This window comes from Styela clava, chromosome 5, assembly GCF_964204865.1.
Source record: "Styela clava chromosome 5, kaStyClav1.hap1.2, whole genome shotgun sequence".
Taxonomy (NCBI): Eukaryota; Metazoa; Chordata; class Ascidiacea; order Stolidobranchia; family Styelidae; genus Styela; species Styela clava.
In genome coordinates, this window is record NC_135254.1 from 11,314,853 (window position 1) to 11,342,163 (window position 27,311).

Consider the following 27,311-nt stretch of genomic DNA (forward strand, 5'->3'; position numbering starts at 1 on the left):
TTTAAATCAGTGTACCTCACTTCTTCCTATTCATTGGTATGACAGTGTAATGCCAGAAATATCAGCATTTAAAATTTGCAACATATGTTTTCTGCTTGATAATGTGTTTTCGGTGTTTGTTATGGCAAGGTATAACAGCAGTGCATTGCTAAAGTTGGAATAACGATGAACATTCCCCCTTCTATTTGAATAGTCTGCTCCATGGACGTCTATTTGGCTTCCACATAACGTCCTATACTTCCATAATGCGCACTTTTATATGAACAACTTTTTCAGTAGGCCTATCAAATATGGCTATAATTGAATGTTCTTGGTAATACATGGAGACATTAAACTATATCCAGTTGATTGGTAAGTGGCTAAATACTTCATGTGCTATTGTGACAGCATTTGAAAGTATCATATTTCCTTGAAGTATACCGTAGTCATATTTATGTGATTTCATGCCTTTTCCAGTTGTAATGTGCTTATATTAAATTATAACATGTGTGGATTGGTTTGGCTTGCTGATCCCCAAATGAATTCGAAGTGAGTTCGGAATCTACACCTGGCAAATTCAATAGTACCAAACACTAGAATTCCCCATATTGAGATATATTGATCAAAACAACTGCAAGCTGTGATAAAATTTTGAAATAATCATCTATGTTACTGGTTACATAAGAATATAAAGATAGTAATTAATAGTGCATAATATTACAACAATAGTACGACTAATATACATCGAAAATCGTCGGATAAAAATCAATTATAAAGAATCCTGTATAGGATTTCTAAAATACTATTTATTAATATATCCCATTTCCTAGTTTATGATCGAAAAGTTAATGTAATTCAGCGATTGTGTATTGGTGTAAGCTTTGACGTCGATTGTTCAGCGTAGTTACAATTTTAGCCAATGCCAAAAGAGGTTTGCAATAGCTCGCTAATATATGAACGAATTGGATATTTTGTTTGAGAATTTAATAGAGAGTATACCATGGAAAACTATTTTAGATGATGCGACAACGTTCTTAAAAATAATTCACGCAGTAAGCAACTATGATAAATAATTTGATTTCTTCGAATAAAATTACCATCAAAATGTAATAGTACGTTCACGAAATTAAAACAAAACAAAAACTAAAGAAGATCATATTGATATCATTATTCCATCCTCAATTGTATTAAATGGGTCGGGAGACTTAAGTGTTTGTCAAAATACAAAATAATCAGAATAGTAATCCGAAGTAAATGATCAAAGTTACATAACCAAATGTTACCAATATTTTGAGCAATTTTCCACATTAAAAATAGAAAAATTGAAATGTTTTGTTTAAATTGGGAAGGAAACATCATATTAACAGTAAATATATAAAAGTCATGGGAATTATTTAACACGTGAAGCAATAGTAACAAAATTAAAAACAATTTTCCGCAATCCTGCTGCATTACCCCAAATATCAATCCTGATTTAATTGAGATTTTTACAAAATGATTGAGAATATAAAACCTCTAATTATATTTAGAAATACAAGGTAGTACTGAATAAATTACATAATAAAGCGTAAACTATTTAATTACGAACAGTTCTCAACTTCAACAATGAGAATGACTACGTAAACGAACGTCCCGGATAACAATAACAATAAAATTGTAAAATATTTCAGTCTATAAACTCTGGCGAAATGCTAATATTGATTTTCTGTAAAATTAATCTGTTTTTCCATATTTAAAAGTCGGATCCCACGAAGGGAGGAATCCGGTAAACAACAATGGTTCATTTCCTTGAGTAATAGTAACAATTGACATTCTGGGATCTCGTTTTCGCGAATCGTTTTTGATGTAGTCCAGGGCCAATCTGAAACATTGAAAATAAGTTGCTTAGCGTGACAATTTAGGAAATTTATTCATACGACTACGTGTTCTACGAATGTAATATAGGTTTAAAATTATTTTCGATTCATTTACAAGCGATATTGAGCCGTAAATAAATTCTTTGTATCGATTTCGTTCTTTGACCAAAAGTTAAAACTTGAAGCATCATGCTTCTGTGTGCCATGAGCAACTCATGTTTCTTCAGAAGAATAGAGGAATTGAATAGAGGAATTCACGATGAATGCGTGAGATGGTTTAGTAGAATACGTCAGTTAAGAATAACTCTGCAATTGTCACGATTTCAACAACTATATTCTCTTTTATATATAGATTTTATAGATTTTTTTTTATCATCAATCAGTGTTGGTTCATAATACTATATGTAATGGCGCAATGCTTGGCTTGGACGTTGAACAATATCGAGATAGGAAATAGCGAAAATTATAGAGAGAGAAGTAAAAAATTGAAAATAATAACTAAATCTCGTGTTCGCCTGAACAAGTGCGGTTTCATCAATTCCGCTATCATTCTTCCCTTTGCTCCTTCCACCAGACACTATAATCATTGGTTTTCCTCCAAATAAACTAAGTAGATGGGGAGGTCTTTACCCTGAACCACGCGTACTTGAACAGGACGATCGTCGTATTTCTTGTCCATCTCGACAGCGGAGAAAGCAGATGCTGCGATCTGAACAATAAATGTGTCTGGATGGTTTTTCAACTAAACTAAAGATTTCTCAAAACTGGAGGTTTACAAAGTGATATTTGGGTCTCAGGAGGTTTGATGACTCTGTGCATGACCGGTGAGCTAGAAGTAACGTTGGGATATTGAGTAGTTTGAGCCGATGCCTCCTGAGTCAACAACGTGGCCACGCTGACCGTGATTATGACAATTTGGCGGAAATTGACCAACGAGTCAACCTTTATATTTGCAGTTATTTTGTTGCTGCAGTGCCTCCTTCAACCATGACTCTGAAAAGGGAAGAAAAAAAAGATTTTCTGAAGTTTTGATTAAAGCAAGCTGTCAAATACTACTTACTTACGCTAACCACCCAAGGCTTCATGAGGATCTAAATGAGAATCCGCCAAGAATATTTGGAATATCAGATGCATCAGGTTAGTGCATAAACAGTTCAGCAATATCTATTTAAAAGCTTTTTTAAAAACAATCGCGGTATTTAATGGAGTTTAAAACCAGATTATTGGGTTAGAACGGTTCAAAATGCCATATCGGCTGATGGCTAAGGGCTCGTGACCTACTTTGAAAATAAGGACATTTTGTTAAAGCACTAAAGTTAAAGTTTATATTTGAAAGGTCGACTGGTCGTTGATGAGGAACCAAGTGATTTCACACAAGCTGACTTATGTGAGGATGACGTCATGATGTTGGATGTTTAGGATCAAACTTTTATTTGGATTGGAAATGGCGCAAATTCACAAGAAAAAAAAGGCTCCAAAGTAAGAAATAGGTAGTGTTTTTTAGTTGAGGTACTCAGCGTTATTCACGTATGATCTCGTTAGTAGGCTATATATCATCTCCGAAGGCATGCTAACAAGCTTTCAACAGAAATGTCGTAGATATATTGTAGCAAGTTATATATTGATCAAGATACCAACTAATAATATTCTCGGTACAGGGAACATTTTGACAGTTTGTTTCATATAATTTTTATTTCATTTTTTTTTAGACTTAGAAGATTATATTAAATCCGATCCGAGAAAACGAGATGCAAGAACATCTATTATCACAATAACACAGGGAAATGAATCTTTGTCCTTCACTGGATTTCTCCCTACTTGGGACCCAAAATTTGTTTACAGTAAAACTCTTTAGAGCAACTATTGCTCGAAAAATCCAATAAGCCAACACAGCATTTTTAAGTGCTTGCTATGAAGTCAAAATAAATAAGAATCTTGTAGGAATTGCAGTGCGTAGACCTACGCCATTCTGTGCTCAACCCAACTAACGTAATAGATATCGGTGTCTGTCGATCTGAAAGCGATTATTTCCTTTATAAAATAATAAGTATATTTCCTATTGATATGGCCAATATTACATAATATATATATATATATATATATATACATACACACTTTCATTTTAAATTTCAGCCGTTGAAATTCAAAAGAACAATAATTTTTAAATTATTCGATTCTCTAATGACCTTGACGTTTTCATCCGATATTGGGTTCATATCAAAAATGATTAGCTGGCAACCAAATATTAGGCCTTTTTAACACTCAAAATATTGCAATACCATGAATATTTGCAATTTGTTTTATCATATTACCGAATAATTAATTTGTATTAATATTACAAAACTTTCATTTGGTTATGTTTGGTGAGAATTGGTTTCATTTTTACACCCTATGGTCAACATCGAACTATTGAATTTATCTAGTCCAGTACTCTATATCGAAAACTGATACCACTTTGCTGTAGTTACTTTTAGCAACCGACATTCGATTGTTACCGGTACAATTTGTAAATAAAAATATATTATTTCTTCCACGTTCATTAAACAATAAATAAAATATATATTATCAGTTCTCTTCTTTTTCATTCACGATCAATTGTTGTGCAACTATAATCAAGCAATTTTATACATGGTAAAAGCCCTTGCAAGAGACTACCACTTGACTAAGAGAAATTATTGGACACGAAATGGGCCTGGAGATTGTTTAAGTATTATGTGGTTGTAGTTGTTAGAATTTTTATTATTGTTATAAAAAAATCACTTTTTCTTCTATTAGTGGAACATTTGTTTTGAAATTTTCGGTGGTTGACGACTCTTTTGTCGCTAGAAAGATATTACTTTTATTCATTTCAAAAATTTCTGTGGGCTCTCGGGAATCTTTGTGTGTGATGGCGTCATAAAAAATAAGAGAATTGCGGGTATTGTGTATTATTACTGAGATCTGGTGTTCAGCTGAAGACCAGGTTTCCGTACCGGTACTGTGAAAGATTAGATGCCCGTACTACTCCGATTTGACTTTCGTTTCCATTTATATGTTGTTTCATTCATGAACGTATCATATGAGAGTTACTCAACCGAGAGTTTTTTTCATCGGCATTGAATGCATATTTTAGTTATGTAGATTCAACCCCGTGTTCTTATTTGACCTTTAGCACCTCTTTAGCCAATGCATACTTGTATGTTAGCACTTCATGACGTCTGAGACTACGTAAGCCTGATCCTGGCCTATATGATATTACGACACGACAGTGCAATCACAAAGAAGAAAGTGTCAATCCAATATTGATCTAACGCACGCGAGTAACGTGAATACACAAGAAAATGAAAATACTTGAGCCATTTCAGCGCAAGTTTAGGTAACCGGAATAATACAAAGTTGATAAATTTTAATAGTAAAAAAGAAGAGAATAGCCAATAAGTTAAGTTCAAATTTACGTGAGATCACCTATAATTTGTTCATTTCCAATAGAATATTTTATTTCCAACTGATTGCCATCGTAATTAGCAACAACCGGTAAATCCATTCAATAAAATTAGAGTTTTATTATTACTACACAAATCATTACCAGCCATCACAAAAGAACGTATCCCAAGGAGCCCATGCACAGAAATACATCACCGACAATTTCAAAGCAATTGGTCCAGTTTTTAAAGAGAAACGCGTTTTTTTTATAACGATAAAAAGAAGAAGAATATTAACAAGAATAAGAACAAGGACAACAACAGAAAAACGAAACGATCCATAAGTACATTTTGTGTCCGAAAATAAATATGTATTAAACATATTTCTGACACTAGTTAGGTATATTTGTACTTTACTCAATTCCCATGCTCAATCAGTGAACCGAGCGCAAACAAGTAAACACGGTTGAGACGATTTTTGTTTACAATTGCGTCGACGCTTCATCACCAGTTCTTGTGATCGGGACCAACACGACGTGTCCTCATAAATATTTCTTGCCCTTAGTGTTTGTAGTCTATTTCCAACTAAATGCACCAGTAAGCCTTGGCAATAACACATGACGGAAACCTTGCAAACTGCTTGTTTTGTGGGATCAAAGGGTTTACTAAGCACCAATGTTTCTGATGTATTCATTCTATACCACTGTTATAATGATAGTTCGACGGGATAATAACTTGGGGTAAACCTCTACTATCTCTGTTTTACGCATTTATTTGCATTTGTTGGTAAAACATGTCACGACAAGTTAGGGTGATGTAGGATCCGTAGACTTTTTAAACAAACAATTTAGACCCACGTATAAGTATTAAACTAAATAACCATTAATGTAACTCTAAAGTTTAGATAAATATATTGTATATAATTAGTATTTGATTTTAGATAACCAATACAACATAATCGCATGAAAAGGAGCGCTATAAATAATAACTAGTGATATTATAAGCCGCTAGTAACGTTTTTTTTTATCAATATTCCCCCATTATAAAACATTAGATCACAAGGTATTGTCGATAAAAAAAACATAAAAAATGTAAAAGCATGAGCAAGAAAAATTTGAGCTCAGCTGAAGAAGTTAGAAAATTAGAATTTAATAATCCCAGCTTGTTAATAAGAAAAGTAAAAAAGTAAATATTGGACAATTGCATATTAACAATGAATCATAAAATATTTATTTCTCATTTAAATTGTTACATTAATTTGCACCGCATGTACGCTTGTCTATAAATCTTCAATAAAAATATATTATCTAATTTATTGAATATAGTATAAAAAGTAGTTTTGTTCATAAGATTCAACAATATTTCTGCCTTTATTGATTTTCATCATGTACCAGGTGATTGTGAATTGGATGGAGAATTTTCTGTAAATAAGTTCGTATTTGATATCTTTATTTATTTTTCTAAAATTGTAAAAAAAAATAAAATATTTTATTTTTACAAAATCATTTTTCAAAACATTATGAGTTATGAGTAAAAATTATGAGTAAAACTCACCACTGTTTGGTCGACTATTTCATTTGGCTGAAAAAAAAATCAATTTTCGTTTTTGTGAGTTTGATACTATGAAAAGTAATCAATATAAAGGACTACTTATTTCTAATAGATTGCATTACAATAAGTGCATAACTAAATTTGCATTCCACTACGCATGTGTGTTAGTAGATGCATTTAATACCATTAGAATGATCTAAGCAGCGAGCTGAAACAATTAAATGAACAAAATTCGAATACAATATTATATCAACTTCAATAGTGTGGAGACATATTTTTTCCCTATTAAGATAATGCTGAACAATGCTCCATATAATCTGTGTAAAATGAATAAACTACAAATTACTACATAGTATCGAGTTGGTGTGAAGTTTTAGAAAATTTTGGCAATTATTAATACGATCATATCATAATGGTGTTGAATACATTACGAATACATTTTTAATACCAAACAGTAGATTGATCAAGTACTGTATAGAACTGTATTTTTACTTGTTAGTTTATATCGAGAACAAACATTTTTGACATCTTACTCTGAAGTTAAAAATATAAACATTTTAAAGTCAACCTTTAAATATGAGAAGTGTTCAAGCTATTTTTTATTACTTATCGATACTAATCGGTAAGTATGTTGATATGTATTTGTCTGTCAGTCTGTCTGTTTGTTTGTCTGTTGGATGCACGCGATATCTCACGAAAGCGAGATTGGATCTGCTGCAGATTTTGCATGTGCATTCATCATATCTCGTACCAGAGGCCTATTGATTTTGGGCGAATTATGTCGTATAATTAGCGAGTTATCAATTAATTAGTGATGGGACACAAAGTGTCACTATGGAGTAAGAGCGCTGTTTTGAGGATCCCCTAACTTTCGATCGATAAGTCTTCGGTCTCTGACCGATATTCTCGTTTTATTGTTTCAAGAATTACCTTATTTTCTATTTATTTACGTAGTTGATTGTTATGGATAGACTCAGACATTAATTTTATTCGTATAAATGTGACTGACCTTCCTTCCCTCTGTTTCATCTTGTACAGTGATATTCTAGAAAACATTATTATTATGTTACGTTTTGGCAGTGTTCCAGCCTTGGATTTAAGACAAGCGTTATACAGGTGGGAGGGGGCATTTTTGAATAAAAGTATCTCAAACTAGCTTACAATAAACAAATAGCAGGGATTGCCTTTTCCATTTCTACAAGTGACATGCACGAGCAGTTGCAATTTTCAATTCTTGACAGCAATTTACTGTAAATCGAATCTACGGAAAATACTCCCCAGCGAGTGAGTATACTTGTCGAGGTGATTAAGGCGGTGTACAGTATTACAACGGAGCTGTGTATTACCAACAATATAATATGCAACTCAAATTGAAATCTAGTCAATATCGTCTATCGTTTTAACTAACGGCACAATGTCTCGCTTGAGATAATGTAGTTTTATAATACAGTATTCAAGATTTGACAAAAAATGGCTGGAATGCGACTTTAACGTGAAAATCTTAACTAAGGACAACTAAATTGAGCGTATTTTCAACTCCTGCTGTGAGTAAAACTGCAAAATATATGGATAAAGCTGACATTTCTTACAAGTTTAAGTCTAACTCATATTGAAAAATATAGCTGAGAACGTCAAGAAAGATATTTAAAAGTGGAGATACTTTTCCGCGCGAAATATCTTGCCGAGTTCAAACATGCAGTAGCAAAGTGGTTGTATATTGCTGGAGAATTATGAATTTGGGCCAACTGGTCTAAATCTATAGTGTTCTCTTATTCGTAGTGTTGCAATAAACTTGTGATGGCTGCACTAACACTTCTATATCCTAGTCCAGTGATTCTCAAACTAGGGTTTGAGAGCCGCATGCGGCTCTCAACAACCTTTCCTGCGGCTCCCGTTAATGTTTAAAAAATTAATAATTTTCAAAGAAAATTTTTCATTGAAAACTAATCATTGACTCGAAATTAAAATGCAGAAGTCTATTAGTTAGTCGAATGGATTCCCCCGTGTTTTTTGCGTAGCGTTGACTAACCTATAAGATGCAATAGTGACGCGACAGTGAGCGTTTTCGCGGCCAATCGGACACTTCTCACTTGGAAAGATTTTAGACATGGCTGTAATCATTGGCTTGCTATCGTGGATTTTCAGTTTTTGTCGCATTTCCAGCTCTTATGTATAAATCAAATAACTCGATGATTATTTTTATTTCTATAGCACTTTAATTTTGTTCCAGTAATCGAAAATAGTCCCGAAAAATCTGGCGATCATCTCAAGCAGCTACTGCAGCTTGCATCCTCAACGATTACGACCCGCTTTGACAAACTTATTAGAAATCAAAGCATAATTAAAAAGCTGTTAGAGTAGGGTGGGCAAAATTGAATCTTTTTTCCAATCGGATAATTTGAATATTTTTTTTATGCATAACAGGGATCCAGAACGTCGGAGGTCGATACTCCATTTGGAAATTCATAGAAACATTAAAAAGTCGGCAATAAAGCTTTTTTTAATGGTTAATTTTATCACCGCGATCGTTTTGGCGGCGATATCCTAAAGTTGGTATTCTATATTTCCGTCCTTTCTCGTTTTTGCATGCAAGAATAAGCGGTCGCCGAATATCGAAATTTCATATTTCTAGTATACCCTTGCGCTCACATCAGCGACAGCTGTTGAATACATTTAAGGACTGATTTCAAAACCAAATTAATTCAATTCTAAGGTTATCCTCTGCCTTGGATTCGATCTTCCGTATCATCGCTTGTAAATTAACTGTGCATGTTTAAAGTGAACGGTAACCGAGATGCAGATATTTATTATAATGATATTTAAGTTTCTCATGCTTTTCTATGGTGTCCGTGTTAATTTAGTATTAGATAGATAAACCTAGCAAATTTACGATTGCGTGAATCCTGAATGTTGATTTAAAATAGCGATTAAATAAATTGGCAATAAAGGCATTTCTAGACCTTTGTGCCTAATAGAGGGTCAGACTCTAATTATAACTAATTCCTTCAAGTTCTAACGTTTTTTTTTTTTCAACAAAACAACACCCCGATGGTTATTATAGCTAAAATACGTACTGAGTAATGCTCAATTTTTTTACGGAATTTGCAAATTCAGCACTTCACTTAATGATTTTGATTATGTCATGCCTTGAGGCTTAATTAACTGCCCAAATGCTTCAAAATTTAATAATTGTAATCATTTTCGATGATAATAGACGCAACAATTCGTGAACGAGTCAGTGTGCATTGTTACAACGAAGTTCACGATTGATTTTAAGTTCTACTCTTGGCTCAACGGCCATGCAGGGGCGAGTAAAATGTTTACATATTCGAAACATTACTTGGCAAAGGATGGAAGGGATCACTAAAGAGCTAATACAAAGTGCTTTAAAGGGAGTAGGACATGACATTTCTTATCTGGTTACAACTTATTGAGTGTTTTCCATACAGGTAACTCATACCAGCTTTTGGAAAAACTTTTGGTCATTTTTAAATCCATGCTGTTTACATAACTAGAGTGTTTTAACGACCTAAAATCACCTTTTTCACAATGAAACGCCGAAAAGTCATTTTAACATTTAATTTTAAGCAACTTTATGTTCGGTAATGCAAGAAATGGCCAATGACATGTCACCAAGCATGCCGAGTTTGAATCTGGGAAATTTATTTTAAATACCTAATCTGGTTTGACGTTTCTAAATTTACGGAACGGTCGAGTCGGTACGTTTTTTTTTTGCAAAATGATATATTGAAAGGATACGTTAAGTGCAAAAATAAGCATATAACACCATAACGCAAAGACGACTTTTCAAATTTTTCTTTTTTTCTGATAGCAAGCGCTGTAGGGAAATCTCGCACAATTCACGATTGAGTTGGAGACGCTCGAGTTCGGTGTCCAAGCAGAGCGGCGCAGGTCACGTGGTACCGGATATTCGAATCGTAAAATGCCATTCGAATATTTTATTATTCGAAAATTTTGCCCAGCCCTAGTTGTTACGTGTGTTGTTGTTACGATGACTTAGTATTTTAATTACGCGCTTTGTTGCTAATTTTTCTTGCGTTGTTTGTGTGCGGCTCTTCATACCTTTGAGGTTTGAAATGCGGCTCTGGGACTAAAAAAGTTTGAGAACCACTGTCCTAGTCCCTGACGAAAATGGAATAATCCACACAAATTAAATACTTATGATACACAAACAAGTAGCACTGCCACATTAGATTCTCAATTTAGAAATACTGACGAAATCAAAATAGAGTTTATTTTGCACAGTCTGCTTACCTGATCTATCGGTTGGGAGCCGATGTTCTCATCAGGCGATACCGCTTGAATTGATTTACTTGTTCCGCAGCCCATGATTACTTGATGTATATAGATATCATACGAACATCATACATATATCAAATAAATTATGCACAGCATAAATTGTGCTGTTTTAAAAATTAGGAAAAACAATTATTGTTTGATTCTATCGCTAAATTTTATATAACATCAGCTCTATATTACATTGAGAAAGCAACGACCACGCACGATAACCACATCGCCTTAATACCATATCCCATAACTTGCACATCTTGTGTTCGATTGTATTGAATTAATTAACATTTGCTAAAACTTGGAGAATTCTATATTTTATTCTGTAATAACTCATCGACTAGATATTTCGACTATTGAATTAATTACTCTGTGGTCTGTACAGTCAATACAGTTATCACGTTCTTCTGGCAGACGAATCAAATCGACAGCAAATAGGTAAATATTACAAGTGATTTTGTTTACAATGGCCCAACCGTATCCTTGGTTACTCAACCAGATGTACTTTGTAAGTAAGAACAGTTTGAAAGATACAATTAAATGGAATCATGCTGGGTAATTTTTTTACAAATTATGTTAGACATTTTGAAAGTAAATAGCTCAACGGTGATACAAGTATCGTCAAACATTATTATGGTTGGTATATATTGGTACATATTATAATATGGTACATATTGGACTATTTAAATATTTATCAAATCAAAACCTCGTGTTAAATTTAATCTCGCATACGATATAAAAATTAAGATGAATAATACAAATTTGCAAAGTTAAATTACAATATTTATAAATAGTTACGTGCTTATAAAAGTAAAATTTATGCAGATTTTTTTGGCTAGAGGTTCATGATTATGTGATGTTAAAATAAATATGGCGTCGATTGATCTTGTAAAGTTGCTATTATCACTATATTTTGAAAGTGTCAAACTTATTGGTAAGATGTAGTTTTCATTTTGGTAATGTACTCGAAATTTTCAGAAAAATACAAATGCATTTTTTGTTCACTTAATACATGTGCATTTGCGATTAATAATAAATTTCAGGACGTATTGAGGAAGCTATCAAAATCGAATTCGCGGGAACTAGAATTTCTAGGGAAATATTATTTTAAATTTTTTGTGGCTTTAAAATACTTGTTTGTCAGCAATTGCTTCGTTTATGATGAAGTGGTATTCCAATTGGTGGAACTTCTTTCTATTTCGCTCAGGTTAATTTATCGGAGACAGCATTCGAACGTGAACTTTTTTGCATAGGGCGCCGTTAAGGCGGCTGTACAAACAAATGAAAAGACTACTCTTCAGTAAGTTTGTTATAATTTGCCTTGTAGCAATAAATCAGATTACTGATAGAAAGGGGAGTTGAATTTTACAGGTTAGATCTGCATTTGTGTCCACTATGTTAACACTAACCAACACTATCTGACATTAAATGAAGTTTGTTTGTTTGCGACAAGTATAATAATATGTTGCTCCCTTCACATATATATTTTATGATGATACCAACAAGACAAAAGCGCAACAGCTACAGCATGTCTTCGAACATGATAGGTTATTATTATCTTTAGTTTTATTGCAACAAGCCAATTTACAGAGATTTGACAAGACGCTGCGTCATATTACATGTTAAATCAAGGCAAAAGTATTAAGTAGCGTCATCTGCATATCTGACTAAGTAAGAAGGAAAGCTAGTTAGTGAAATATATATTAGAACGCAACTCAAAAATGATGTAGAATTGAATGGCTGAAAGTAATATTTGTTCAAGGTTATAAAATATATTATTTTTGATGATCTTGATAAAAATCAACCAGGTTTATAATATTCATTTATTTATACTTTAGATAGTAATACTAATAGTCTGCCATTATGCCTGTCCACGGTATTTATTTGTTGTGTTTAATATCATTTGCTTTCGCCCATGATGCCATCAGAACTCCGTTATGTCAGCAAGCCGAAGATCTTTATCGATCTATTTGTTATCAAACGATTCCTCTCAACCACGAGGATTTAAAAGTTACACAAGGGTTACCTGGAAAGCGTGGCCCAAAGGGAGAAATTGGGGGAACCGGACGTAGAGGAGAACAAGGAATTCCTGGTGTTGTAGATTATGGTAAAGTTGAGAACATAACGGAGGCAAAGGTGAAACTTAGTAAGTATTTCAGTCACGATTTTTTTATTTTGAAAAATTGTTGGCACGGTATGCTGCTATAAAGGTGATTGTTCGGAAAATTCATCCATATACCCATGAGAAATCTTCACCCATACTTCTTTTCTAGCCCAGCTTACAGCTCAACTGCAGAAAAATGTTATCCCACCACTTGGCACTTTCGTATAGCGTGGTACAGAGATAACACTTTTGGAGTGCTTGTGACTTTGCTGCAAATTTTCTTGAATAAAGATAGATTTTTAAATACAGTATATGTATTTTTGTCGTGTTATCTCCTTTCGTTATTAAATTATCGTGTTTACATCTAGTTCTAATGCAACAAAACGAAAGAATGACTGAAATGGTGAACAGGATGGATGAACTTGCAACATCACTTTCAAGATCTGAACAAAAAATAACGCAACTTGAAACAAAGCAAGGTAACTATAGTTGTGGCGGTGATAGTCGTAGCGTTGCATAAATCAGGAGTCCATATGCTGCATTAGGTTATAGAAGATCCCTAGAAGCTACGTAATTGATAAAATGAACTGAAAGTAATTTTAATCTTACAAAACAGGAATCTGTCATGTGAAATTTGAAAACTTTTGCTTCTGGGTCGAGAGAAGAACAGAGCTGATCAATTATCAAGAAGGTGAACAACTGTGCTCAGGACGTGGAGGGTATCCCGCTAATATTTATTCGAAAATACATTATGAAATGATCACATCATACCTTCGTACACAAATATGGGCAAATGAAGACATAATCTCTGTCTGGCTTGGATTGAAGTACAATCTTTCAGTAAGTATTTTGTTTTATATTTCAGAATAAAGCCTTCAATGTGCTTAACTTCCTCCGGTCAACAGTATTATATGTAGTGAAACACCAAAAAAAATCTGTCCGGGGGACATTTTTTACTCAATAATTAGCACAGTTGATTTTGTGCATCTTCTGATAATAGTATTTATGGAAAATTAAAGAGAAGAATTACATTTCAAAATGCAAATATTCAAGCGACTCGTAATACAAACAAAGACTTTTTAAATTAATTCTCATTTTTTAAATTACTTATTTTATCAGGATAAATGGGTTATTATAACTGAACTTAAATATTTATATTTTTAAGATCCTACTTTTTACTCACTGGTTGGTCAGTATACATACCGATTAGTAACACTTGGTGTATATTGCATTACAGCGGCATACATAGAATGGTTTCATAAATGTTAATGTAATAATTGCCTCATTATCAGACCAAAGAAACAACATTATCTGACGGAAGTTCCGCACCCTACTTGCAGTGGCACCCTGGATTTCCAAAATTTCATGCAAATCATGTATACATTGGCATGCACGTTAGGGTACCCTGGAACTTGTCAGGTCGTGATATGTACAACCATCCGACCATATGGGAGAGACAAGCCGTTTTATGTCAAAAGTAAACATAAATGGACAACATATAATAAAACAATTGATTAAACTCTCTTCATTCAGTCTTTAAAAATAGAATAGTTAGTTGAAATGTTCTACTTTTTTCAGGTAATACTTTTCCTTTCTGCAATAGTTAATCCCTACCATATTACGGTTATGATACATCCACGTATAAATCAGACAATTTAAAATGCGTTTTTTATTGTACAAACTTTACAATTGATTCTTACAAGTGAAAAATTATCGAGATTGTTTTTCACAACAGCGAAAGAAATTTTTCAACCTTCAATAAGCAATAGATACGTGCGTTGTAATGCGTTCATGTTATATATCATTCTCAAGTCAGTGTTTTTTCACTTCTTCCTATTCATCGGTATGTCAGTGTGATACCAGAAATATCTGCATTTAAAATTTTCAACATATCATTTTCTGCTTGTTAATGTGTGTTTGGTATTTGTGATATATATAGGTTATGATGATGGTAAGGTTAGGAATAACGATCAACATATCACCCCTTCTATTTTAATAGTCTGCTCGATGGACGTACATTTATCTCCCACATAACGTCCATTACTTCCATAATGCACACTTTTATATGAACAACTTTTTCAGTAGGCCTATCAAATATGGCTATAATTGAATGTTCTTGGTAATACATAGAGAGATTAAACCTCATCCAGTTGATTGGTAAGTTGATAAATACTTCATGTGCTATTGTAACAGCATTTGAAAGTATGATATTTCCTTGAGTATACCTTAGTCATATTTATGTGATTTCATGCCTTTTCCAGTTGTAATGTGCTATATTAAATTATAACATGTGTGGATTGGTTTGACTTGCTGATCACCAAATGAATTCGAAGTGAGAGTTCGGAATCTACACCTGGCAAATTCAATAGTACCAAACACTAGAATTCCTCATATTGAGATATATTGATCAAAACAACTGCAAGCTGTGATAAAATTTTGAAATAATCATCTATGTTACTGGTTACATAAGAATATAAAGATAGTAATTAATAGTGCACAATATTACAACAATAGTACGACTAATATACATCGAAAATCGTCGGATAAAAATCAATTATAAAGAATCCTGTATAGGATTTCTAAAATACTATTTATTAATATATCCCATTTCCTAGTTTATGATCGAAAAGTGAATGTAATTCAGCGATTGTGTATTGGTGTAAGCTTTGACGTCGATTGTTCAGCGTAGTTACAATTTTAGCCAATGCCAAAAGAGGTTTGCAATAGCTCGCTAATATATGAACGAATTGGATATTTTGTTTGAGAATTTAATAGAGATTATACCATGGAAAACTATTTTAGATGATGCGACAACGTTCTTAAAAATAATTCACGCAGTAAGCAACTATGATAAATAATTTGATTTCTTCGAATAAAATTACCATCAAAATGTAATAGTCCGTTCACGAAATTAAAACAAAACAAAAACTAAAGAAGATCATATTGATATCATTATTCCATCCTCAATTGTATTAAATGGGTCGGGAGACTTAAATGTTTGTCAAAATACAAAATAATCAGAATAGCAATCCGAAGTAAATGATCAAAGTTACATAACCAAATGTTACCAATATTTTAAGCAATTTTCCACATTAAAAATAGAAAAATTGAAATTTTTTGTTTAAATTGGGAAGGAAACATCATATTAACAGTAAATATATAAAAGTCATGGGAATTATTTAACACGTGAAGCAATAGTAACAAAATTAAAAACAATTTTCCGCAATCCTGCTGCATTACCCCAAATATCAATCCTGATTTAATTGAGATTTTTACAAAATGATTGAGAATATAAAACCTCTAATTATATTTAGAAATACAAGGTAGTACTGAATAAATTACATAATAAAGCGTAAACTATTTAATTACGAACAGTTCTCAACTTCAACAATGAGAATGACTACGTAAACGAACGTCCCGGATAACAATAACAATAAAATTGTAAAATATTTCAGTCTATAAACTCTGGCGAAATGCTAATATTGATTTTCTGTAAAATTAATCTGTTTTTCCATATTTAAAAGTCGGATCCCACGAAGGGAGGAATCCGGTAAACAACAATGGTTCATTTCCTTGAGTAATAGTAACAATTGACATTCTGGGATCTCGTTTTCGCGAATCGTTTTTAATGTAGTCCACGGCCAATCTGAAAGATCGAAAATAAGTTGCTTAGCGTGACAATTTAGGAAATTTATTCATACGACTACGTGTTCTACAGATGTAATATAAGTTTAGAATTATTTCCAATTCATTTACAAGCGATATTGAGTCGTAAATAAGTTCTTTGTATCGATTTCGTTCTTTGGCAAGAGTTAAAACTTGAAGGTTCATGGTTCTGTTCTTCAGAAGAAACCATTGTTGAATAGAATAATCCACGATGAATGTGTGAGATGGTTTAGTAGAATACGTCAGTTGAGAATAACTCTGCAATTATCACGATTTCAACAACTATATTCTTTTTTATAAACAACACTAGCTGGATTAAAACTCATTGGACAAATGAATAAATACTGGCGGAAAAATAACTATTGTGCACTTCTTTGGAATGGTGCCCGGTACAGCGAAAGTAATCGAAAAGAGAAGGCAGTAAAACGTAAGTAATCGAGTCTATGCGTTCATTGGGCAAGAAAATTCAGATTCTATGGTAAAGGTATTATCGCTGTCGAAATATCGAGTCAAGTCATGTCGATTTCCATATTATCTATGTATATTATCTAATCTTCCTCTTTGCATGAGAGTTATTTCGCTGTAAATCCTATGAGAAGAAGTATCATGTTGACTGTATTTCAAGTCATTTAGTTGAGAAGAAAGTGACTGAATAACAATCAGATATAAATCAACCATTTCTATGATATTGATCAGCAATAAACACAAAACATTATTCTCTTTCAACAAAACAACATCAAAAATCAATTACTCTGAATGATTCTATACAACACAATTAAAACTAGGTAATCAAGAAGTTCATGCAAATCCACAGATCATATAACATTAGCGATATGAAATCTGAGGGACACTAACCTACATACAAATTAAATTCATGGCATCATCTAAACCTAATACTCAATACATATAAACTCCACAAAATAGTGATCAAGCTACCATATCCAGTAATACACATGAAGCAGTTAACATTGATAAAATCAGAAAATTGGTGAAAGCATAAATTCATAGAATTTATTCAAATTCAATAGGAATTTTCTAAATGTTGCAAGCTTGTGCAACGTTTCTAAATTACCTGAATTCAGAAACATTATAAGGCATGGAGCAAATTTTTTTTTTATTATGACGTTCATCTGAAGATACTCACCCTAATTATTTATATAGAGCCGCATCCCAACCTTGAAAGAATCCCGTAAAAATTCCCGGCTCTGAAGCTTGTTTTACAGTCATCACTGGACAGTCAGGAGAGCGACCACGCGGATCGCATTTGATGTAGTCAACAGCAAGCCTATAATCATGAGTGCGTGACGATGTTGTTAAGTACAGGGGTGATATGAAATTCCAAAGTAACGAGCTGTGCTGAGTCTTAGTTAAAATGCCTTCAAAACGATTATTCAAAGCGTGAAATGATAAAAAAAATAATAATAATATTAAGATGGTTCAAAATGAATCTTAAGCATTCGTAGGCACGCAAAGAAATAAACTTAAATCTTAACATTGCGTGCTATTTTCTACTGAGATCCAACTCAACGTTGCCCTTCAAGTTATTATATGAAGTCAAGGTCATATATTTTATGAAACAATGGTAATAATCTCAAAAAATATCTAACATCTTGTAAACGTGATATTGTGGTTAATTATTACTTGAGCTCTTTGTTAACGTCATAATATCGTGATTTAATGGCCAATGTAAAAATGGAAGCAACGGAGTGGAGTGAAAGTAAACATTTTAAAGTTGACATTGTATATTATTTTAAATGCAGCTGACAGGACGACATGCAATGCAACAACAAAACAATTAATAGCAACACTGAACTAAAATTTTCACTACAAACCATTGACTTGTTTTATACAAACTGTGATGTCATACTTAGGTGCTTCTTTTCTCTCTTGTTCGTTCGCGCCTTTTCCAATCCAAATAAAAACTTGATCCCAAACGTCCAACATCATGACGTCATCCTCACATAAGTCAGCCTGTGTGAAATCCCCTGGAACTTCATCTACAATGACTCGTCCTGTTACATTAGCAAAAATTATTAAACTGGGTAGTATGACCACGATAGACACTGAAATATTCTAAAGAAATTATCACGGTCAAACTTCACAAGAAGGTTGACTGAATGAAGTTCAAAAATACGACTGCAGTAAATTGACTGCACGAAGTCTATAGACCAGGGGCGGGACTAACTGTTCTGCTGTCCGGGGCAAATTCCTGATGATGATGCTTCTTATACCTAACTATAAAAATAATTCGGGGGATAAACAAATTATAAATGTGTATAATGAGAATTATAGATTTTCATTATATATACATGAGAATGAATAAATCAAAGGTAGAGTAAGAGTGGAATTTTGTATTACTATTATATAAAATTTCAAATTATTAAACTAAGCAACAAACTCACACCCCTTCAACGTGCTGAATGTGGCGGCTGCCTCTATGACCCATCTCTAGGCACGCCGCTGGATACAACCAATTTATTGTTTATACAAATTAAAACTACGGTAGCAGCATTCCTGAGGCAAGACTGAAAATTGTGACAAGATGCAAACTTTCACTGTGAGTAAATGATTGGCACGGTAGAGATTTGAATGGCTATGAATGGCATATTTGTCATAATTCTTTTCATTCCATTTACCCGTAGCGTTTGAGATTCCAAACAGCCTTGCTGGATTATCGGTTAATTCTTCTTGCAGTCTAGGATGACTAGCATACTCCTGCTTTCCGCCGAGAATCTTCCAAAGGTTGGAATCTTCAGATCCTTCTTTTATTATCACAGGCGAATTTGAACCACCAATTTTGTCTAAAAGCATAGAAAAGAATCGTTGTTTGTTTAAATCTGTTTTTGCACAATGTATATATATAAAGAGTTCGTTCACTACAATTGTCAGAAATAGGTAACAGAAAAAGTACCTATGAAAAACAGTTATGAAGAAATACCAATAGATAATAATACTTAATAGATAGTATAATAATGATAGAATTTTATGAGGCGCTTCAAACTTCAAACAAAATGTGAAATCGATTGGTGCAATTTGGAAATATAGAAGAGAATAATTTTACAACAGCAACGTCAACAACGACAGTTTACCAAAACGATTTTGTTTGAATTTATTCACAATATGGACAACTACCTGAGACGTATTTTGCAGCAGCAATTTCGTCATCTGATGCTCCTCGTCCAACCCATACATAACTGGCAGATTTAGTTTTCAGCACAAAAGCATCATTGGAATTGAGAGAACGAGCGGATGTAGCTACTTGAATGGCACGTCCTCCTGTAGCTGTACAGAACACCTGACAATAAGATAAATTTTTTTATCATCAGTGTTGGTTTATAATGCTATAAATAATGGCACAATGCATGGCTTGGACGTTGAACAATATCGAGATAGGAAATAGCGAAAATTATAGAGAGAGAAGTAAAAATTGAAAATAATAAAGAAATGTCTGTGTTCACCTGAACAAGGGCGGTTTCATCAATTCCGCTATCATTCTTCCCTTTGCTTCTTCCACCAGACACTATAATCATTGGTTTTCCTCCAAATAAACTAAGTAGATGGGGAGGTTCTTTACCCTGAACCACGCGTACTTGAACAGGACGATCGTCGTATTTCTTGTCCATCTCTACGGCGTAGAAAGCAGATGCTGCGATCTGAACAATAAAAAAAGGGTCTGGAGGAATGGTTTTTAATCTGAATTGAAGATTTCTCAAAACTGAGAGTTTTACAAAGTAATATTTGGGTCTTAGGAGGTTTGGTGACTCTATGCATGACCGATGAGCTAAAAGTAACGTTGGGATATTGAGTAATTTGAGCCGTTGCCTCCTCAGTCAACAACGGGGCCACGCTGACCGTGAACATGACATTTAGGCGGGAATTGACCAACGAGTCAACCATTATATTTGCAGTTATATTGTTGCCGCCGTGCCTCCTTCATCCATGACTTTGAAAAGAGAAGAAAAGAAAAAGATTTTCTGAAAATTATAGAGAGAGAAGTAAAAAATTGAAAAAAATAATGAAATGTCTGTGTTCACCTGAACAAGTGCGGTTTCATCAATTCCGCTATCATTCTTTCCTTTGCTGAAATATACTACTTAAGCTTTAAAAAGGGGGGTTAAAGCTATTTAGTCTAATCAATAGGCGTGGTTATAAAAAGTAGAATGTAAAAGAACCACTTAATAAAGCACAAACCTCATCCTGTGTTGCATGTGATCCCTGCCAGAAGTAGATGATATATTCTTCTTTTCTCCCAACTTTATACGTGTATAACATGACGTAACAATCGCCCGAGAAGAAAATTCCATATTTGGACTTGTCAACTGGCTTCAAAGAATCTTCCACACGCCAGATTTCGAGCTATTGTGAAATAGTTTTATCATAAATAAATATCAGACGACAACTGAATAGTGAATAATGAGCGGAATAAATTGATTGATTCCAAGTGAATAACAACTATATGATCATGGGTTCTGCTTTTATTTTATACTGTATGTTTAAGATTATATTTGGGGACAATCCGGGTATTACGACGAGCATGGGGGGCTATTTAGGTTTTTTCTTATTATAAATCGGGATTAGAAGATTGGTTTTATAGCATTTTTGTTGTATTAAAAACGATGTATTATAGAATACAATATTGATTATACACGTACATTTTTATTGGGTTGATAAGTCGCCAGAAAAATAGATATTATTTTCAATATAGCCAAACATCAAATACGCGATTAGACGAACTGGGTATATTTTATGTAATATAAAATTGAAGCAATTTTGTTTCATTTTTATATCTCACCTTTCCAGTTCCGTCATCGACCATTCTGTACTTTGCCGCCAGTTTGGAGTTGCTCAGAGATTTCATGTCAAATTTGATCTGTAAAAAGTTGAAAATGGTATTATGATTTCTGATATCGAAATGGATAACAACTTGAGATCATATGCATGTAATATACATAGGGATTCATGTATATCGAAGAAGTCACCTTAGGGGCACTGAGCTTTAGTACTTGATTAAAAAATATTAGACAAAATGGAGCAAATTTGCACGTTATTTATAATTCTTTTTTTTTAATAACCTGCTGGATCTTGGCAATCTTGTTTTCGCTGTATTTCTCCCCAAATCCGATGGTGTCGCCTTTATTTCTCCATGATTTGAAGAATTGCTTGAACATGATGCTTTCAGATCCTTCTCCCATCATCTCAATGTTGGTGTAGTCTTTATAGTTTTTATCTTTGATAAAATCAGTAGCGTTCTTAAGTGCACCGCTACGTTCATCCTTGCTTGCCCCCTTGCCTAAAGAAAAAACAATAAGAGCAATGCTCAAATATATAGGACCAACCGTCACACATCGCTACGGGTAGGGTAAGTCACGAAAGCACTAAGTTAACTGAAAAGCAATACGAGAAGAAAGTGTTCTCCTTTAAATTGAAAAACAGCAAAATTTTGGTGTCCATTGAAAAAAGTGAAAGTGATAGCCGTCAAAGGACCCTTTTCTCTTTAGGTACCGAAGTTTAGAAATCTACTGGTTTATTAATTACAGAGAAAATCAACCCCCTAAACATATAACCCAATAAATGTATATATTGTCCCACCTTTCCACACAAAAATCTTTCCATGTGATCCGTTGTCAAGAATGTAGCAATCCCCACTCTTCAGCTCTCCTTGTTGGAACGGAGCTTTTCCAACTTCTGTGACTTTAAGAGATCCCGTATCCGAACTTACGTGATACAAGGAAGCGGGAACTTTCTTCTCCTCAACCTTGATATCATCTGACGTCGCCGGTTGAATATCGGATGGGGATCCTTCCAAAACCTAGAAAAGATGTCGTTTAGTATGCTATAAAGTACGACGAGTCGTTTTTTTAAATATTTATTTTTTCAAAATGCGCACGACAAGTAAGGATGTAAATCTACAATGCGTAAAATGTAAAAAATTATTTGACTTAAAAAAAAGGTAAATAAATTCCCCACATTTGCACATAAATTTTTTTAGTATAGCTTACAGTACAGATACCGGGAATTAGGAAATATATTGAGAAATTATACTGAATAATCTCGCAAAAGTCTATAGGCTAGATTGGGTCGTAATGGTGTAGAGGTAAGATCGGGCCCAAAAGTTCCAGCCCGACCCGACCCAGGCCCGTGGGTATTGAACCCGACCCAGCCTAAGCCCGACCAATTAACTGGATTTGCAGGCCATAGTCCGAAGCAAATCTGAAATTTCATATTTCATTTAGGAGTTCTTTGAATTGTCATTTATTTTATAACAAGTATTTCTAAGTTTAGTATCCACACATAGTTTTAGTATATATATTTTTTTAAACATATATTTATTTTAAAAAAAGTCAGCGATAGAGAAGCCTTGCCGACCCGACCCGAACATAATGATTGCCATTTCAGGCCTGGGCTCCAGATCTTAGCACTATAACGTTGTCGCATTAGATGAGCACCATGTCCTCTCAAAAGATCTCCCATTTTTTATAAAAAATGCAACTTAAAATGGAACAGCAGAAGTTTGGGTGAAACGTCGGGTCCCATTGGGCGATTGGTCTTGGTGAGAATTTCGGGTAGCTACAGTTTGTAGCTTTTGATTGAGTAGCCTATTCATTATAAATCATTAAATGAATATTCTACCTTCAGCATAATATCCGGTACTCTGTCTTCTGGCTCGACTTTCGTATGTTTTCCTTTTCCTCCCTTTTCGTCGCTAATTATGGCTCTGGCAACGTTGTCCGCTTTCAGTTTTTCAAACATATTGCATTCTTTTCCATTCCATTGGAAAACGTCCTGACGAAACAAAAACGTGAGGAATTTCAAAATATTTTGAAAATCAAAATTTTGGTTTAAAGTCATTTATACAACGTTCCTCCTTTTCTTTATATATTGTCTTGAATTTTCTCTTATTGATTATTTGATGAATGTTTAAAATATGAATAGGTTTTTAAAAATCATGTTGTGAGTTTCCTTTAGTCCCGGTTTGTACATATGCATTTGATTGAACTCAAGTTCATCGTGTATAAAAGTGTTATTATAAAAGTGCATCAAATAAAAACTATTATATTTGGCTTCGAAGTATAAAATGGAATACATTCTGACAGCGCAATACTAACATTTCCATAATCAAGAATAAAACTGTCTCCATGATTGAAGCTTGACCATTTCATCGGAACTTCTGTTGCTCGAACTGATCTTCTACCTTTGACATGAAGAAGTCGTTTCGATTCACTGACGTTTGTTTTCACCTGCTTGAATCCAGATGCTACTCCCCCTTGCTAAAAATAAAGTTATATTTCATTAAAAGCAATATTGCCACAGTACAGTACGTCTTATTTCGGATTATTTGTATTTGTTTTACCAGACTATGAAATAAACATGTATTTTTTGAGTAGCGTTTTCGAATCGAATTTCTTACTCAAAAAATCGATTGTGACGGCCATGGAACACTAAAACATTGTTTCTTGCGAATTATCCCTCATTAAAAGCTCATTCATTATGTGCTAATCTTGAAATATCTCCTATGAATTATTTATACAAGAAAATTTGATTCATTGTAAGAATCGTGTAATATACATTGAAACATGATGGATTAATGACGCAACAAATGAACAAATGTTCGGCTCAACTCGCAGTTTTTAATGTTGTTGAAATATTGTACGTCTGTATCATTTTGTCGTGACTCTTCAATAGATAAAATGCATATTTAGGTAGCATTCACACGCCTTTTTCTGAACACTATTCTGACATGACGCTTTATTTGTCGGTTTAATCGCGTACGGTCGAATGTGTCATTCGAATAACATGGCACATCATTGCGATTTCCGGCGCAACGGGCCGTTAGAGTTTACATATACTTTTGCTATTTAACATAACACGGTGTAAGAACATGAATGTTTATTTTCATTGTTAGATTACCTCGATGACGTTCATCCAGAAACATTCTGATTCACAGCTTGCTGACTGTTTGCAAAAGCATCGACCCGGAAACGCGTAGTGTGAACCGACGTTACTTGTTATTTCAATCAAATATATTTTTCGACTATCAAGATTTTTGTTTCGAAAACAGTAATAATTTTAAGAGTAATCAATGCAAATTAACTAGGTTTTTGTTTTTGACTAATTACATGGTCTATTATCCGGCGCTCCCGTAGTATGTTATTTTATTTCTATTAAGATTATGACCTAACTATAACCTGATACACATACTACGTTTCGGTGTCCGCCACCTCGGTTCACATACTACATGAGTACCCAATATCCTTATTTAGCAATTTCCGTATTGCGGAAGTATGAAAATGTGACCCTTTTGGTAGGTTTTACCAGAACACTATCAGAAACGAGTTAATATTCAACAGTTCTGGTTCCGAGGGGAATTTTCTGCATTAAGGCGTAGCAAACATGAGCAAACCATCAGGCATAAAATATTATCGTCTTATACACGTTTGAACAAACATGGTTCTACGAATCATCGAACAGAGATAAATTGAACAAATATTTATCAAAGATAAAGCATATGTTAAAGTTTACACAGCAATAACAATATGAAACTGGTACTTTCACCTAATTTTAAAACCCGTAATTAATCTCCGGGAAATTCTTGTTCGCAGAGTACAAGGTTCACATGGATTCCGATAACGAATACGGAATATTTTATTGCAAGCAGAGGATTTCATATAGTTACTGCATTTTTATCCATTTATTAGTGACTCAACCCAGATTTGGTATTTGATTATCTGTCAGAAATATAATATGAATCCATGTTCCTTCCCTAACTAAATCAAGTTTAACAAGTGATTTATAGCTATCATATTTCAAGTTCAATGTTTACCATAAAACAGACGAAAAATCGGAACAATGTACATGAATTGGCGACACGACGCTACTTCTCTTGTATAAAAAAGTTCAGTCAGCAAAACTCGTCTCAATGGTGGCTATGACAATACAGCTATGTGCATCTGCCATATGTCAAATATTTGAGTTTGCGTCCAGGATGATGCTCCATCATTTTGCCTCATAATACGTTTAGTCTTTTGTGAGTGAGTTAATAAGAAAGGCAAATATGAAAATGAAAAGATGCTTTTATCAATCTATTTTATCCAAATAACTTTATAGTAGACAAATAACTTGGATACTAAATCTCTTTTGTATGGGTATAATCGAATATTACCGAATACTTGACTCCGTTTTTGAAAAGTGCCATGAATTCACGACTTTCGTGTTCTTGTGTTTGTCTGTATTGAACAGGCTCTCCTCCTAAGTAGTCATCCATTTGGCAAGTTATTATCGCTGCTGCTCCACGTTCGTCTTGACTTGATTCCCTGCCCAGCCAGAAATGAAGATCCCATCGCATTTTTCCGCATTTAGCTGAAATAAAAATGGATTTTTTTATCGAAGAGAATGCCAAAACGCTTTAATTCTATAACGGCAATGTGTGCTAGTCTTACTATGTTCAACGTGTATATAATTGAAGTTAAATTATAATTCAATAAAACAAGATACAAGAATATATATCCTTGCAAACCTTCAATGGTCTTCAGAACAATGTACGAGTCTCCAACATGGAAATTTCCCAGTAATGCTTGGGCGTTCGCCACTAAATTCAATTTTTCTATTCGCCATGCCTGTACGCCTTCTTTCTTGCCAGCAGTTTCAAATATTGCGGTCAGATCAGCCATATTCAGATGCTATTGGAAAGGCCGTTAGTAGGTGAAACTAAACGTTACTACTAAAACAGAAAATAAACGTTGTATAAAAATTATCATACGTTTTGAAGTTAACGATTCTTTCGAAAAGTTAATTTGATCTCGAAATAGGAATTCAAGTAAAATGTTGAAGAATAATTGCAGCGCAAAATATTTTGGTCGGCTCAATTAGGAACGATCCATCCACAAGAATTAATCGAAATTGCTGCAATAAGCATTTAACTATCATCAGTCGAGATAAAAATAAAAGTATAAATGGCACCTTGACATTTCAAAATTCAATCAACGTTGTTACGACTTTGCAACTTTTACTGAATATATTTTTATTCCTTTCAATTTTGAAATACCTCATATTATACTTTCGTTGAGTACTCTAGTATCAGATAGGAAGACGTTTGTCGCAAATACATATTTGCAACAGTTCCAAGTCATTTTAATTTCACCCTTGCGCTTCAACTGAACAACAGCATATGTATGACATTTCACTCTGTTCAAAGCATTGAACCGATGCGTGAAAGCTCATTTGAGTTTCCGCTTATTGAACTCTGAAACTTATTGAAATATTTCATCCCTCAGCAGTTTCATAAGAACGCAAAACTAAAAAACTTGAGCGCTCTTAGGCCGCACGTATCATCGACAAAGGGATCTGATGCGTACAGATAGATAAAGCTTGCGGACTATTATACTTTTGGTGGCAGCTATTCTAAAGACTTACATCCAGTAACCTCTTTACAAGGTTGAAACTCCTAAC

General features: G+C 33.7%; 2 protein-coding genes across 5 annotated transcripts; one reads left to right on the forward strand and one right to left on the reverse strand.

Annotated features, from left to right (window-relative positions):
• Window positions 1–898: 898 nt before the first annotated feature.
• LOC120345091 (gelsolin-like) lies at window positions 899–26,606 on the reverse strand. 4 transcript variants are annotated; one of them, XM_078113280.1, is made up of 14 exons: window positions 26,380–26,606; window positions 26,026–26,222; window positions 23,972–24,133; window positions 23,496–23,648; window positions 22,455–22,674; window positions 21,938–22,155; window positions 21,658–21,735; window positions 21,057–21,221; window positions 20,324–20,518; window positions 19,998–20,160; window positions 19,502–19,666; window positions 18,733–18,877; window positions 18,010–18,150; window positions 1,757–1,840 (listed from the first exon to the last, which is right to left on the reverse strand). In XM_078113280.1, exons 1-13 carry the CDS (start codon window positions 26,531–26,533, stop codon window positions 18,015–18,017), a joined length of 2,151 nt encoding a protein of 716 aa, XP_077969406.1. In that variant the 5' UTR covers window positions 26,534–26,606; the 3' UTR covers window positions 1,757–1,840; window positions 18,010–18,014. The 4 variants fall into 4 exon arrangements, with proteins under 4 accessions (XP_077969404.1, XP_077969406.1, XP_077969403.1 ...); XM_078113279.1 differs by lacking the exon at window positions 1,757–1,840 and adding an exon at window positions 16,705–16,845; XM_078113278.1 differs by lacking the exon at window positions 18,010–18,150 and having other exon boundaries at window positions 899–1,840.
• LOC120345093 (uncharacterized) lies at window positions 12,935–15,491 on the forward strand. Its single transcript, XM_039414488.2, has 4 exons — window positions 12,935–13,241; window positions 13,568–13,678; window positions 13,816–14,039; window positions 14,492–15,491. Exons 1-4 carry the CDS (start codon window positions 12,959–12,961, stop codon window positions 14,678–14,680), a joined length of 807 nt encoding a protein of 268 aa, XP_039270422.2. The 5' UTR covers window positions 12,935–12,958; the 3' UTR covers window positions 14,681–15,491.
• Window positions 26,607–27,311: the final 705 nt, after the last annotated feature.

Bases quoted from the DNA above. Each gene is read 5' to 3' on its own strand.
- LOC120345093 (XM_039414488.2), top strand. From the start codon at position 12,959: ATGCCTGTCCACGGTATTTATTTGTTGTGTTTAATATCATTTGCTTTC. The intron at 13,242-13,567 runs GTAAGTATTTCA...GTTTACATCTAG, and splicing joins GGAGGCAAAGGTGAAACTTA to TTCTAATGCAACAAAACGAA. The intron at 13,679-13,815 runs GTAACTATAGTT...CTTACAAAACAG, and splicing joins GCAACTTGAAACAAAGCAAG to GAATCTGTCATGTGAAATTT.
- LOC120345091 (XM_078113278.1), bottom strand. From the start codon at position 26,533: ATGGCTGATCTGACCGCAATATTTGAAACTGCTGGCAAGAAAGAAGGC. The intron at 23,649-23,971 runs GTTAGTATTGCG...TTGTTTCGTCAG, and splicing joins TTATTCTTGATTATGGAAAT to GACGTTTTCCAATGGAATGG. The intron at 1,841-18,732 runs GTATGACATCAC...TCAATGTTTCAG, and splicing joins GAGAGAAAAGAAGCACCTAA to ATTGGCCCTGGACTACATCA.